The 15,922-nt window shown below is 46.5% G+C and overlaps 2 protein-coding genes across 3 annotated transcripts in view; one reads left to right on the top strand and one right to left on the bottom strand.

Moving 5' to 3' along the window:
• Positions 1–1,198: 1,198 nt before the first annotated feature.
• tmem109 (transmembrane protein 109) lies at positions 1,199–3,231 on the bottom strand. The gene is made up of 3 exons (XM_084932403.1): positions 2,893–3,231; positions 2,546–2,648; positions 1,199–1,572 (listed from the first exon to the last, which is right to left on the bottom strand). Exons 1-3 carry the CDS (start codon positions 2,989–2,991, stop codon positions 1,199–1,201), a joined length of 576 nt encoding a protein of 191 aa, XP_084788529.1. The 5' UTR covers positions 2,992–3,231.
• Positions 2,579–15,922, top strand: part of LOC146386304 (uncharacterized) — a 48,870-nt gene continuing 35,526 nt past the window's right edge. For both annotated transcript variants that reach the window (XM_084932408.1, XM_084932406.1), the window contains exons 1-2: positions 2,579–2,683; positions 6,101–6,236. The gene's annotated coding sequence lies outside the window, so the exon portion shown is untranslated. The remainder of the gene's footprint in view (positions 2,684–6,100; positions 6,237–15,922) is intronic.

The raw sequence follows: 15,922 nt of genomic DNA, 5'->3' as shown, positions 1-15,922 counted from the left end.
GCAGTATGACTGAGCCGGCGCTCATCTTTCACACCGATCCTGCAGCGCATTTATCATTATTTGGTGCTTTGATTACAACATTTCCACGTTTGTGTTGAAGCTACAAAACAACCATAACTAGAGCTGTTTACTAATTATTTACTTATTCCCATCACAACAACAATGGAACATTTGTGACGTGGAGGAAAAACCCTCTCAGTACGTGAATGTTGTCTGTGAAACAGTCAAGAGGTGCAGGTCCCATCTGTTCCTGTGCAAATGATTCAAAAGAGCCTACGCTGATTAAAAAATGAACACAAATGACAGGCTGGGACTGTAGTCCTGCAGCAGATCAGACATCCTGAAGGTGTCCACGCTACCTGCACCTTTTCCTCCACAGCTTGGATTTGAGCCTGGGAGACTGAGGAGCAGGCCTTACATTTACATCAGTCCAGCACCGTTTATCATCTTCATCTGTTTCTTTGTTAAAGCTGCAGGCAGCTCAGACGCTGCAGGTTCAACATCCCCATTTTTAAATATAGTTAAAGCACAAGTAGACATGCACCAGTCCAACCAGAACCAAGGCCCTACTTCCAGCGCGTCACTGAGCGAGAGACTGTGTGACGCTCAAACTTGTTTTTTTACTTGGTGAAAAGAAAAAGGAGCGCATGTTTTTGAAAAGTTATTTATTAGTGAAATGACTGAAAACAGGCCTGAGATTAGGAGTTCATCACCTGATCGATGTGTCACAGTTTGTCCTGCACCTCCTCCTGATTCACTGCAGCTGAAGTGCAACTATATTCAGTGAGAAGAAAACCTGTAAAGCTCTTTGTGACGTCTCTGTGATCTGACAGGACCACACGTAGAGGAGCCAGAGCCAGTCGATGCAGCTGCTGGTGTAATGAGCGCCTCCACCAGCTGCTGCTCGCAGGGCAAATCTAACAGAGGTTGGGTTGAGGCATTGGGCTCTGGGAGAGCACTGTGTTTAGGGAGAGGAACGGTGGAAGAGGAGAAAGTGTTTTTCATTAAACTTCATCCAAATATGTGGGCGTATCTGGGAGGGAGCTGCATCCATTCAACTCGTCTACGAGCTCGATCTGCTCCCGCTCAGCAGTCTGTTTGTAATGTGCCGTGCTTTCTGTGAATTTGAAGAACAATCCTAAATGCAGAGATCCTCGGGCGACTGTCGTTTGACTTGGATGACAGAAGATTCTCTCCGTCACTCTTCTGTCCTCGTCCACCTCTCCATCTCCCTCAGCCGTCTCTCCAGGATCTTCACCTGCTCCTCGAGGCGAGCAGTTTGATTAGCCGCACTGGAACTTCCCCGAGTCCCGACGTCCAGCAGGACGCAGACACACAGCAGGACAGCCAGTCGGATGGCCATCACCTCCGTGCCCACGCTGTAGTCGCTCAGGATGAGCACAAAACAGGTTAAAGCGACTCCGACTTTCAGAAACCACAGGGCGCACATCAGAGTGGAGGCAACCAATCGGAAGGCAAGAGAAATCAGCCAGTAGCAGATGAGAGCTGCGAGGACCCACTGAATGACGAAGATCAGGCCCTCTGGGGTCACTTTGTTGGTAGGAAGGCTAACTGTGGAAAAAAGCACCAGAAATTACATTTCATACAAAACTGCTCATTTCCACTCACACTTTTACTGCGAAGCTACAGATGGAGCTATCACTGGGTTCTCATTGGCTCTGCTGTGAGAGGCTCCACCATCTCTGACAGCATACCAAAGACATTACATCATGCAGATTAACTACACGCTGTCTGGTCTGTTTGTGCATGCTGAAAGTGTTTCCTCTCCTTGTTGGAGTTATTACTCTACAAAGTTACGTGTTACACTAATTTCACATTACTCTTTCCCTGAAGTACAACACAATGACCTGAAACTCACGGTCTCATTTAACAACATAAACCCAGCTGCTGGTTTGTAGGACACACACGTGTGATCTGTGTCTCAGTATGCAGGTCTGAGCACAGAGCAAACATGGTGTTAGCATGCTGTCTGTGCAGCTGATGCTCTGTTAGCAGCACAATGCAGCTGTTTGTGTCCAGTTTACACTTTACCATCACGCTCTCGTCCTTGTGCAATAATAATAAAAGTAACATCCATGCTCACGCTGCAGACGGAGCCATTATTTTCCTCCTCCTGCACACCAACTGAAATCAGCTGATTGGAGAACCAGTAACCAGGATCAATAGGCAGGCAGAATAACAGTGCCAGGGAGTTAAACCACTGGAATGAACCGGTTCTCCGCTCATATTGAGATTCTCGCCTCTATATGAAGCACAGCAAGCTTCAGTTCGAGTCTAATAAAGTCATTCAGCTGATCCATCCAACAGATACAGGTCCAAGGCTCCCTGGATCTCTGATTAAAAGGTTTATGTTCAGCAGGTTAAGCACCTACCAAACATTTTTATCCAAAAGAGGAGTCAAGGCTGGAAAAACAAGGCTCTTTGCCCACAGTCTCTGGCTTTGATGGCACCACAAGGTGGCAGCACCCACTTCTGCTATATTTGAACTTGTCTTGAGTGCAGCCCAGAAACAAACGATGCTCACCTTGGATCCCAGAGGCCTGCAGTAACTGTGAGATGTAGTGCAGCAGGACATTGAGAGCACCGGCCACACTGCCTGCAACCACAGCTAGGACCTGAGAGAAAGCCTGCAGAGGCAGGTTTGTTTCAGACAACAGTGAGGGTAAGAACACAGTGAAACAGCCAAAGTTCACTGATGTGACTGTCAGTGAGAGCGAGCAGTTCCCTCTCTGAACTTAAACTGCTTATGTCGAATTATTATGACTTCTAATCAGGGCTAATGTGGTAATAAAACCTGATCGTGTACACACACGTTCAAAACTGGATGCCGAGAATCCGCTGCACGGAAACCGGACTACTTCCGTTTCTTACCTTCTGCACCGACAGCAGCGTCTGTTCTCTGACCAGCCTGCCCAGGTAGGTCGTGCCCCGCTCGGCCAAGTCAGCCAGAGAGTCCCGGACTTCCTGCATGGTCTCTGGTAGAGTCTCAAACTCCGTCTCCCCCTAAACTGAAAGCACAAAGCCCGCCAAAAACGCTTCCGTGAGCAGCTTCCGTGAGCACTGCTCCTTAATCACACTGTCTACTCCGAAGAACTACAAAGGAAACTACATCAAGCTACAAGTACACAGTCCCAAGTTTTTCCAGCAGGATGTGGAAAAAGTCCGTATGAATGATGAAGGACGTCTGCCCCCTGCTGGGACGAGTGTGCAGCTGCATGCAACATGAAACAGTCTTATGTACTCTACAGTACAACAGTACTCTATTACACATCACAGTGCTCTACTGTAAATCGCAGTAGTCCTGTACTCTACAGTACAAGAGTACTCTATTACACATCACAGTGCTCTACTGTAAATCGCAGTAGTCCTGTACTCTACAGTACAACAGTACGCTACTGTACGTTGCACTGCACACGAGCTGCGGTTGTTTGTTGCCGTTGTTTATCTGTGCAGGTGAAAAGTCTGTTCTCTCTCATATTGGTAATGTTAGGGTGTATTTAGAGAATATTTAAATTCAATGCTCAAACAGGATGGTGCAGCAGACCTCACAGGAACACTCGTAAAAACCTCTGGCAGCTGACACAGTCTAATAAAACAGTTTAAAGAAACAGGAACGAGGAAAGGGAAGTATATGCCACTGTTTGTTCTTGTGTTTCGTTCTCGTGCTCTCCTTTTCTCTCTTCTCTTTCTGCTCAGCCACAAACTGGTTGTGGCCCCAATAGGCCAGTTTAGACCTTTTTGGAGGGGTGCCCAGACACCCCTAGATTTCATCACAGCAGTAATTATCTGCAATTATAATAGCAAATAATTTGAAGTGATTCTCTAGTTCAAACAATTAGTGTGTGATTGTCAGTGCAAAGAAGGAGTAAGGAGGATGGAGAGAGACAACAGAGAGTCTGTTTAAGAGCAGGAAGAACCAGGTGAGTTGTCCACTCACCTGGTTCTTCCAGGTGAGTTGTTCGGTGTTTTTCCACCTAACTTGCCCAGTTAGGTGGAAAAACGATTTTTCTCAAAATACCCTGACATGCATTTCATGGGTGCATTTCAGTAGCTTATGATACGAATGGTAGCATTTAAGAGATGGCAGCATTAATGTTATTTGTTTGAAAAGGTAACAAGCTTTAACATGTAACACACATTTTGCCATATGGGAGTAAAAATAACACAGAAACGTATTCAGTGATATCTGTAAGTAAGTAAGTAAAATGTTATTTATATAGCACATTTCCAGATAAAAGATCAGAAAGTGCTTCACAAGGTATAAAACAAAAACAGTCAAAAGTTAACAAAATGCAATTTTAAAAAGATGTGTTTTTAGCTGTTTTTTTAAAGTGATCACTGAGTCTGCAGATCTTAAGTTCTGAGGAAGAGAGTTCCACAGTCTGGCGGCCACAGTAGCAAAAGCTCTATCACCCTTGGTTTTCAGTCTTGTATACTGAATAACAAGTAGGCCCTGATCACAAGACCTCAGGGACCTACTAGGGGCATAGGGCTGTAAAAGTTCAGTGATGTAGGCTGGTGCTTGTTCTTGAAGAGCTTTAAATGTCAGAACCAGAATCTTAAAATGGACTCTCAATTCAACGGGGAGCCAGTGCAGCTGTATAAGCAACGGTGTTACATGAGAGTACTTAGATGTTTTTGTCAGAAGCCTTGCTGCAGCATTTTGGACAATCTGCAACGCTCCAGGGAGTTTTTGTTTAGACATGTAAACAGTGAATTACAGCAGTCCAATCGTGATGAAATGAATGCATGAATAACAATCTCCAGTTCAGTATGAGATACTATGGGGCTCAATTTAGAAATGTTTCTTAAATGATAGAAGCAGGACCGAACCAGAGATTTGACGTGGACATCCAGGGTAAGAGCAGAATCAAAGGTTACCCCGAGGTTCCTGTTAGACGGTTTCACAAAAGATGAAAGAGGACCAAGAGCATTCATTATGTCAGGTACATGTCTGTCTGGAGCACATTCAAGGACTTCAGTCTTTTCTTCATTAGGTTGGAGGAAGTTGTCAGCCATCCAACCTTTGATGGATTCTAAGCACACATTTAGAATCTGCAGCTTCAGGTTTAAAAGATATATATAGCTGGATGTCGTCTGCTGCTGCAGGACATCCAAAATCCTTCAGTGGGAACACACTGGTTCTAATACAGCACTTATCTATTGTACCAGAGCACTTTGATCACTTCATGCAACATCACTCACTCACTCATACGAGTGTGGCCGGATGGGCTGCGCGTGTCTCTCTCTCTTGGTTGTTTGCTCGCTTCACCTTCTCTCTCTCTTCCCGCTGCACTCGCTCCTTGTATCATGTGATTGGGCTAATTAGGAACCCACCTGCACATTGATTGGTGGTGTCTGCCTGTATAGAGGGCAGCCGGTTCTTTGTTGGTTCATTCCTCCCGAGCTTCTGGCGCAGCACAGCAGTAAATGCTGGCCTATCGTTATAGGTTAGTTTACCGAGACGGATCGTGTGACAGCCACAGGCAGGCTTCCTTTTGACCTCTGATTTCTCTCAGAAGTAGTGAAACTAGTAGTAATGTTTCTGCGGCTCGTTGTAGCGCGGCCGCTTTTCTTTACTCCAGCCGTGGTGGGGAGAAGCGTTTGAATTGCGTCCACCGTGCAGTATAGCGCCTCGGTTTTGGGGTAAGCCGCCTATATTATAGCTGCTAGAATTTGTAAATTTAAGGAGATTAAGGTTATGTTTGCCCTTTTCTTTATATGGTTCGATTGCTGCCGCTCTTGTCTTGTCTTGCAAACCATTGTTTGCACTCCAGCTTCCGCGGCTGGCTAGGGCGATCCTCAGCTGCATATTGGGCTGGTATTGCAAAACTGGTACTGCCTCCCCTGGTTGCTCCCAGTTTGTGGAGAGCTGCACGAGACTGAGTGGGGCTACGGACAATCGGAAGCAGCATCAGCTGTGGGCTGGCTCGCAGAGTGCAAGTGTTTCCAGTCTGTTCTGTTTGTTTTAAAGATTTCAGTGTTTCTTTTAATTCTTTTTTGAATTGTATAGAGAGCCTGTTGTTTGGCGTCCCATGTTTTATCCTTTTAATATGTATGTCTTGTGCTTTTATTTCAGCGAACTGAGGGTGTCCCAGCGGCCGTGGGACCTCAGGTGGCGGGTCGTTTTCCACACTTCCTTTGTTGTACAGCACCGCGTGAATAGACTACAGAGGGGTTTTTTGTGTGGTTTTCTTTTTGGTCCACCGCTGCTGGTAAGTCCCAGCTGTCTGTTTTATTTTTATTGTAATTTGGGACACCGTTTTAGATGACACTACATTCAGTGCTGTCATTGTGGTTTTATCTTATTTTATATTAATAAATAAAACTGTTAATGTTTGAGCCGGCCTCAGTGTGCATCCCTGAACCTGTGCAAACGTTGTTGGGTATTTTATTCCCAAACGATTTTATTTCCTTGGGGTGAAATTCCCCTAGGTGGTGTCATTGTATTACACGTTGTTTTTTTTTTTTTTTTTTTTTTTTAAAAGAATAAATAGCCCCGCTGACCACTTGGTCACACAAGCACTTGTGTTATATGAATGAAAGTGCTTTCCATGTGACCTTGCAGTGAACACATCTGAGAACAACGTGGAGTTCAGTGTCTTGCCCAGAAATACTTTGGCTTGCAGAGTGGAGCAGCCAGGGATCACACCACCTCTACAGCCAGTGTGGATGGTTCTGGACTGCTCCGCTTGACCACACAGCCAGCTGGATTAGTAGAGTCTTGGTCTGTCAACCTTCTGAAGTGCTCGGCCTCCCAGAGACTGGTGACTGTTATACTGAGTACTTTTTGTAATGCTGAGCATCAGATTAGTTTTTTCCTTTGCTGTGAAGGTATGATCAATGTATGGATACGTCTTTAAGACTTAAGCATACATACTGGCACCCAAAGTAAACTACAAATTAAGCTCTCACAGACAGTCAGGCCTCCTTTCTTTAGCTTTGTGACAAATATTGATGGGTCTGTCTAGCACAAACCCCTCGCTGGAACGCGACAATTCTACCAAAGCAAGACACAAGCCACCAAAGTTCTGTGTTACTCGTGCACGAGGGAGAGAACTGACAAGTGTGTTCCTGTCGCTCACCCCAGTCGCTCTCGTCTGCTCCCTCGTAGCACTGCTCTTTATTGAGGTTACATGAATATGCATAGCTTCGTTAACATATCGTGTGTGTGGGGTCAAGATGTGACCCTGTGAACAACTCCCCTAAATCTGCTGGCCTGGAATAGAACAGAATAGAAAACTTTATTTGTCAATTTCTTCAAATGTACTTGCCATACAAAGGAATTGAAATTACGTTTCACACTGTCCCATGCGTAGACATTGACAACAATAAAGTGCAGATGCACAACAAAAAACAGCCCTAACAATAAGGTAATATTGAATAGGGACCTAAAAATAAATAAAATAAAGTGTTCCAACAGTGTTCTCTGGAAAATAGTAAACTAGTCTACTATATAATAATATAAATAATGCTAAAAGAAATACTAAAAATATATAGCAGGTGTGTGCAATTGCAATGCAGAGGTAGTTGTTTCCAGTCAGGAATGTTTCCAGTTCTTGGTTCAGAGAGTGTTTCCTTGTTGGAGAGTGGGGGGGGGTGGGAGGGGTAGAGTCCAGTCTGTCTTCCTATACTTCTGCCAATCTGGTGATTCTGCTGGCTGGGAGCCGGGAGGGAAGAGAGTTCAGCAGTCTCACAGCCTGGTGGATGAAGCTGTTGGTGAGCCTGGTAGTGCGGGAGCGGAGACTTCTGTATCTCTTTCCAGAGGGCAGGAGGCTGAACAGACAGTGCGCGGGGTGGGTTGCATCGTTGACAATTGTGATGGCTTTGCGGGTGAGGCGAGTGGTGTAAATGTCTTGCAGGGAGGGGAGTGGTACACCAACTATCCTCTCAGCTGTTCTCACAATGCGTTGTAGAGCTTTCCTATTATAGTCAGTGCAGCTACCGCCCCACACAGTGATGCAGCTGGAGAGGATACTTTCAATAGTTCCTCTGTAGAATGTGGTCAGGATGGGTGGTGGAGCACTTGCCCGCTTGAGTTTGCGCAGGAAGTAGAGGCGCTGTTGTGCTTTCTTGGCCAGTGATGCTGTGTTGGTGGTCCAGGAGAGGTCCTCACTGATGTGCACCCCCAGGAACTTGGTGCTGCTCACCCTCTCCACCGCAGCACCGTCGATGGTCAATGGGGGGTGACAGGCGTGGCCTCTCTGGAAGTTGACAATAATCTCCTTGGTCTTACTAACATTTAGCAGGAGGTTGTTGTCTCTGCACCACGTGGTCAGGAGCTCAACCTCTTTCCTGTAGTGGGTCTCATCGCCCTTGGTGATGAGCCCCACCAGCATTGTGTCGTCCGCAAACTTCACAAGATGGTTGGAGCTGTAGGTTGGTGTGCAGTCATGTGTCAACAGGGTGAAGAGCAGAGGACTGAGCACACAGCCTTGTGGAGCCCCCGTGCTCAGGGTGATGCTGTTTGAGACCTTGTTGCCCACACGCCTGGCTTGAGGCCTCTGGCTGAGGAAATCCAGCAGCCAGTTGCAGAGGGAGATGCTGAGGCCCAGTCTGTCCAGTTTACAGATGAGTTGTTGTGGTATTATGGTGTTGAATGCTGAGCTAAAGTCTATGAACAGCATTCTCACATATGAGTCTTTCTTGTCCAGATGAGTTAGGGCTGGGTGGAGGGCAGAGCAGATTGCATCCTCTGTGGATCGTTTCGCTCTGTTTGCGAACTGGTGTGGGTCCAGGGTGGGAGGTAGGGTGGATTTGATGTGTGACATGACTAGTCGTTCAAAGCACTTCATAATAATGGGTGTCAGTGCCACGGGGCGGTAGTCATTGAAACAGGCTGGGGATGGTTTCTTTGGCACAGGTATGATGGTGGCAGTCTTGAAGCATGATGGGACAGTGGCTTGCCTCAGGGAGGTGTTAAAGATGTCTGTGAAGACATTCTTCAGCTCCTCTGCGCAGTCTTTCAGCACACTACCAGGGATGTTATCTGGACCCGCTGCTTTCCGGGCGTTGATGGTGATGAGTGTTCTCTTCACGCTGGCAGCAGACAGGCACAGAGGCTGGTCGTGTGGAGGTGGTGGTGTTTTCTGTGGGCGTGTGTTGTTCTGTGCTTCAAATCGTGCAAAGAAGCTGTTCAGGTTGTTGAGCAGAGTGGTGTCGCTCTCACAGCTACGCGCTACAGACTTGTAGTCTGTAATAGCCTGGATGCCTTGCCATAGGCTTCTTGCGTCCTTGCTATCATTGAAGTGGGAGGTTATCTTGTGTGTGTAGTCCTGTTTCGCTTTCCTGATGCCACAGGACAGGTTGGCTCTCGCTGTTCTCAGGCCTATTTCATCCCCAGCTCTGAAGGCCTTGTCTCTGGCCTTCAGCAGCCTGTGGACATCTCCTGTTAGCCATGGCTTCCGGTTGGCTCGAGTTGTGATACTTTTCACTTGTGTTACATCATCAATGCATTTGGTGATGTATGAGCTCACCGTGTCTGTGTACTCCTCGATGTCTATGATGTTATTGTAGGTGGCTGCTTCCTTGCATATGTCCCAATCAGTTGACCCAAAGCAGTCTTGAAGAGCAGAGGTGGCCTCCTGTGGCCACACTCTTACCTCTTTCATAACAGGTTTGATGACCTTCACTCTCTGTCTGTATGCTGGTGTAGCCGGTCTGGCCTTAAACTCTTATTGCCGTTAGTTCTCTGCGTTGTGTTGTGCGAATGACCAGAGGAGTCAGCTCTCACTTTGCCAGCTGGGTGGATTTATTCTCCCAGAACTGTTTAAAATAAAAACAAAACAGTACAGCAACTTCACTTTACTGGACTTCTGCATGAACACCTCTCCTCAGCGGGGCCTCTACGCGACTGAGGTGCAACATCACAACAAATCCAATTACCAAATAATACTGCTAAAATGTATTTATATTCATATATAACAAACGAAAATGCACTGCATCGCGAACATATAGTGACAATTACCTCATCAACAAAATTATACTTTAGGGAGACTTCATTTACCAGTGGCAATTTTACATATTTACAGTAAGTTGAAACAGTGAACATGAATCACAAACAAACAGAAGATATAACCAGTTCACATGACACAAAAATAAAAGAGGGAGCTCACATACCTGTTTAAAATAAAAACAAAACAGTACAGCAACTTCACTTTACTGGACTTCTGCATGAACACCTTCAAGGGAGAGAGAAGGATAGCGGACCACATGAGAAGCCACGTGCATGCTCCTATGCTCTCATCTGAGATTGGCTAACTAGCATGTTACAATAAAGTGCTGTACTTGGCAGAAAAACAATAATTCACACTAAAACATCAAACAGAACTGTGAGACAAAATGCACAAAGGGAACGAGCAGTGTTTGAATTACTTTTTAGTTACTTTAACTGTGTTTATTCGCTCTGTAACTGAAAACACTAGCGTACGCTCACCTCTCCTCAGCGGGGCCTCTACGCGACTGAGGAAAATAGCGCGCAGCTACAGGAAGTGACTTCGTGGGAAGTCAAAGGTCATATAAACAAAATAAAAGCTCCCAAAATATAAATACAGAAAATAAACATATATAAATAAACACATATACATAACCAATACTGACAAAGCAAGATGACACTGCAGGATGGATCTTTGGTGAAATATAAATTATTTTTTAATACACCCGTTACATCCACCCCTCCTAGATTTCACCAAAATCCAGAACAGTCAGGTGAACAATCTAATTGGAACACAGGGGCAAATCTACAGAATTTATGGCTCCTGGGCACGGGTTTAAACCTCCGAGCTATAAGCTCTAGTCTCAGCTGTATAAGCCACCTACCGGATAGGTTCAGAAAGAGCATGAGGGTGATCAGGCCTCAGCCTTTCTTAGATCAGTGTGATGCCATTTACACCACACACATCAATACCTTAAAAACACACTATGTATTTAATTGTGCCATAATGATACTGTCCCCTAGAATCAAAATACAGAAAGATCTCTAAACACCTGGGTTTACTTAAAACAGCGTAAGAAGAGACTGAGACCTTCTGCTAACTGAATTTGCCAAACGCTTAAAGCCAAAAGGCTTCTGAACCATGGACTCAATGAGTCGATTAACTCTTTTACTGACTCGGCCGGCTCGCGTCATGACAACATTGTCCGGGCCTGCCCGTGGCTGTCCTTGTGCACCCACATCATGACACACATCCGTTGGAGGCATCTGCGCGTCGGCGACATGCACTGGGGCTACTGGTAGGGGCTTGGTGTGTGCATCACGATCTGTGTCTGATGGATGTGAGTGAGTGAGTGCAGTTTCTGAAAGTGTATCTAACACAGACGGGGAGTCTAAGTCAGGTTCTGCTACCAAACTGTCCAAGTCTGTGTCTCTGTCTGGGCAGTCCTCTCCTACCAGGGAACACTGGGTTGAATCCCCTGCAACCCCCTCTGGAGCTTGTTGACTTGTCTTGCCCAATCCTGAGAGTCCCTCACTCAGGGTCTCCTGACTCTCATCATCATCTGAGTTGATCCAAGCACTGGTCCTGTCCTCTGCAGTCTCCTCATCCAAGGAATCTAACTGGTCTGACGCACATGACCCTCCCTCTGATCCAGTGTCACACAGTTCAGCAGTCACTACTGGCAGGAAGCTGATATTTAAAACCAGGTTGCGATGTACCACCTTTATGTTGCCTCTGTCATCTTCCAACTTGTATGTGTGAGTCTGCAGATTTCTGTCTCTGACTGTGTACACTGTTGCATCCCACTTGTCAGCAAGTTTCTTCTTTCCTCTTTCACCCTTATTTGCAATGAGTACTCTGTCTCCTATGTTCAGATGAGTGCCCTTTACTTTCCTGTTATATCCTTTTGCCTGTTTGTCTTGTTCCTTGATGGCATGAGTCTGGGCAATCTTAGCTGCCTCATGAAGATGTGACATGAGTGTTTTCACATAACTTTTGTGATCCACAACTACAGGATCACAGAGCACCTGTTTAAACATCACATCAACGGGGAGCCTCGGGATGCGGCCAAACATGAGCTGAAATGGGGCAAAACCCGTGGTCTCATGTACAGTTGCATTATATGCAAATGTCAGACTCTGTATTTGTTGAGGCCACTTGTTCTTTTCTCTGAGGGGCAAGGACCTAAGCATGTTGCCAAGTGTCCTATTAAACCTCTCAGTCCCTCCATTGCCCATGGGATGGTATGCCGTAGTATGGGATTTGGAGACCCCTGAGAACTTGAGCAGTTCTGCCAAGAGCTCACTTTCAAAATTTGCCCCCTGATCGGAGTGAATCCGCTCAGGAAACCCATACACACAGAAAACATGGTCCCATAGTTTCTTAGCCACCTGCTTTGCAGTCTGGTTTGTGCAAGGGAAGGCATGGGCTAGCTTAGTGAAATGATCTGTAAGGACAAGAACATCTACTGAGCGTTGCTTGCTATCCTCCGCACTCCAAAAATCCAAACACACCAGCTCCATAGGGGCGGAGGTTCTGATGCTCTCAAGTGGGGCTCGAGCAGAGGGTTCTGGTGTTTTGGCCAGGATGCATCTTTGACAGCATTTGACATACTCTTTTATATCAGACTCCATCTTCGGCCAAAAGAACCGTTGTCTTGCCAGATATAAAGTCTTTGCTTGCCCCTGATGTCCTGCAATATCATGGACACCATTCAATGCCTTTGCTCTGAGACTGTCAGGCAAAACAAACTGATGTCTCCTTTGTTTACTCAGGGGGTCCTTCGTGATCCGATAGAGAACTCCATTTTGGATCCTAAGCCTTTCCCACTGTTTAAATAACACCATGGCTTTCGCATCAAATCCTGCCCTTTCACGCCTGGAAGGTCGCCTTCTCCTTGTGACAAATGGTAAAATCTTTGAAATACTGGGATCAAGTTCCTGGCTATGCTGGAGTTCCTCTAGTGTGGACACAGGAAATGACTCCTGTCCTGGCAACACTAGGTCCTGAACTGACTGGAACAGTTCCACAGCCCTTGTTTCAGCAGCCAGATCCCACTCACTGTGAAAATCCAGGATTGCCTTAACATCCATAGCATCACACCCAGGCTGAGACGAGGGCGGCTGCAGTCCTGTGGTGCGGAAAGGTGGTGTGTCCATGCGTTGACCTTGGACCTTCAACCGGAATGCATTTTGTATTCCCTCAGAACTGACACTCTCAGATTCAGCAAGGAGGTGACTGTACTGCTCTGTGATCAGCCTATGGCTGACTGTTGTTGCAAAGGGGTCTCTGCTGAGAGCATCAGCTACGACGTTCTTGGTACCAGGTATGTTCTTCAGATCAAATGTGTAAGGAGCAAGCTTGGACACCCAACGCTGCTCACAAGCATCAAGCTTTGGTTTTGTCATGATATAGGTGAGAGGGTTGTTATCTGTCCACACTGTAAAGGGATGACCTTTTAGCCAGTGACTGAACTTCTCACACACACTCCATTTCAATGCCAAAAACTCTAGCCTGTGGGCTGGGTACTTTTTCTGTGAATTGCTCAGGGTCTTACTTGCAAAAGCAATTGGATGAGCTTTCTGCTGTCCAGCTGGTATTTGTGACAATACAGCACCGAGCCCATCTAATGAAGCATCAATGGACAATATCAAAGGCAAAGAAAAGTCTGGATGTGTAAGGACTACACAATTCAACAGCTTCTCTTTCAGATTAGACAGAGCTGCGTCACATTCATCTGTCCAGTCAGAGGGCTTCAGCTTTCTGTATACACCAGCATTGGTGCCTGTTTTAACTCTCCCTCTCCTCTTTTGTCCAGCAGTGAGGGCAAACAAAGGGTTGGCCATAGAGGAGCAGCTAGGGATGAAATGCTGATAGTAGAATATCATCCCCAGGAATGACTTAATCCTCTTAACTGACGGGGTGCAGCCATCATCCTCCATCAATTCAGCCTTTGTCATCTTTGCTATGACCTCAACCTTTGCTGGGTCCACAGCCACTCCATTGCCATCTATAATGTGGCCTAAAAACTTGACTGATGACCTCATTAAGTGGCATTTCTTAGGACTTAGTTTGAGGTTATGGATGCGCAAGCGCTGAAACACAGTCTCTAGCCGCTCCAAGGCCTCCTCTTCTGTCTGAGCAAATACAAGCAGATCGTCGAGATAGCACAGCAGACTACTGAAGTTCAGATCCCCAAAAATACTGAGCATCATTCGCATGAATGAGGCGGGGCTGTTACAGAGTCCTTGGGGCATTCTGTTGTACTCGAACAATCCCATTGGGGTTGTAAATGCTGTGTATTTCTTGTCTTCCTCTGCCATAGGGATGTTATAAAATCCCGAGGTCAGATCCATGGTGCTGAAGTAGGTATTTCCACCCAATGCAGCAAGACAGTCAGACTGGTGTGGCAGTGGGTGTGCATCTTTGAGGGTCCTTGCATTCAGCCATCTGAAATCAGTGCAGATTCTCAAACTACCATCCTTTTTCCACACTAACACCAGTGGAGAGGCATACTCGCTCACGGACCTTCTGATGATTTCCTGTTCTTCCATTTCAGACAAAACTTGTCGCAGCTTTTGATACTGTGCTGGAGGGACTCGGCGGTAAGGAAGGCGGAATGGCCTCTCATCAGTGAGCCTGATGCGGTGTACAAAGCCTTCGGCCTTGCCACAGTCATGTGCATGCTTGGAGAAAATGTCATTGTACTTCTCAAGCATTTTAACCAATTTCTCCTTCCCCCCTTGACGAACATGGCACAGGTCAATATCAATTTCACTGAGCCCAACCTGTTTTAGTCTCTGTTTAAGATCAGTGAGGTGGGCATCACCCTTCTCTTCCTCCTGCACAGATTTCTGGGGTTGACAGGTGCCCTGGAAAACTTCAAAATCCTCAACAGCAACACAAGGGGACACGTCAGCCAACTTACTGTTTCTTTTCAGGGTGACTGGTTTATCCAACAGGTTAGTGACCTTCATGGGAACCCACCTATCACCCCACAATGGCGTTATGATGCGGCCAACCATGATGTTACGTGGCATGGACTTTGATGAAGTGGCTTCAACAATCACTGTGCTGCCTGGTGACATAGAAACATTACTCGGCAGCTTGCCCCAGACTAGATGCTCTTGTCTTGCTAACAAGGTGACTGACTGCTGAAGCTTGACTGTGCCGATCTTGTCTGGGAGTTCTTCACCTCTCCATCGGGATGAATTAGCCATGAGGTCAAGAAACTGCTCACCCTCTGGGGGACAACCGCCACCTGACACGAGGCGCCAATAGTCATTGGTTATTTTCAACTGGTGCATGAGAAACCGGATGACATTTGTGCCAATGATTATATCATCACGTTGACCTGGCACTACAAGGATGGGAACAATACAGGTCTCTCCATACAGTTTCATTTCAACTTCATACATGCATTTGGGCTTGGTAAGTGTGCCACCACAGCCTACTAGCACTATTTCTTGAGGCAGGGGAGTGGGTTCTGGCAGTGTATTCTCACTCAGCATACTCTGTTCTGCTTGCTCACTGAGTGTGCACGCCATGGAACCAGAGTCAAGCATACCCTGCATGTGGTGTCTGTTATTAATGCTGACAGGAGTGTAAAACAGTTTGTCAAACGGGCCAACTCTCTGTGTGTTTTGTACTACCACCTTAACACCATCTGGTGCGGCTGCACACGCTTTAATGTAATGCTTTTCAACATCATCACTGCCGAGGGTTTCAACATCTGTGCCCACACATCCCCTCACCAAATGCGGGCCAGCTAGTTTAAAGGCTGGGTGTCATGAGGTTGGGAGGCAGGGTTCCTTTGAATAGGTGAGCGACGAGGGCAGTTTCTCTTAATATGGTTTGGCTCAAAGCATGCAAGGCATAGGTGTTTCTGCCTACAATGCGCAAGGGTAGAATGTTCAGGGGACTGGCATACTCTACAGCATCTGGGTCGGGCCTGACCTGGAGGAAGC

Source organism: Perissodus microlepis, chromosome 6 (genome assembly GCF_051167445.1).
Source record: "Perissodus microlepis isolate ML-2025 ecotype Zambia chromosome 6, ASM5116744v1, whole genome shotgun sequence".
In the NCBI taxonomy this organism is placed as follows: domain Eukaryota; kingdom Metazoa; phylum Chordata; class Actinopteri; order Cichliformes; family Cichlidae; genus Perissodus; species Perissodus microlepis.
The sequence above is the reverse complement of the archived record's forward strand: the minus strand, read 5'-3'. Positions and strand labels throughout refer to the sequence as shown.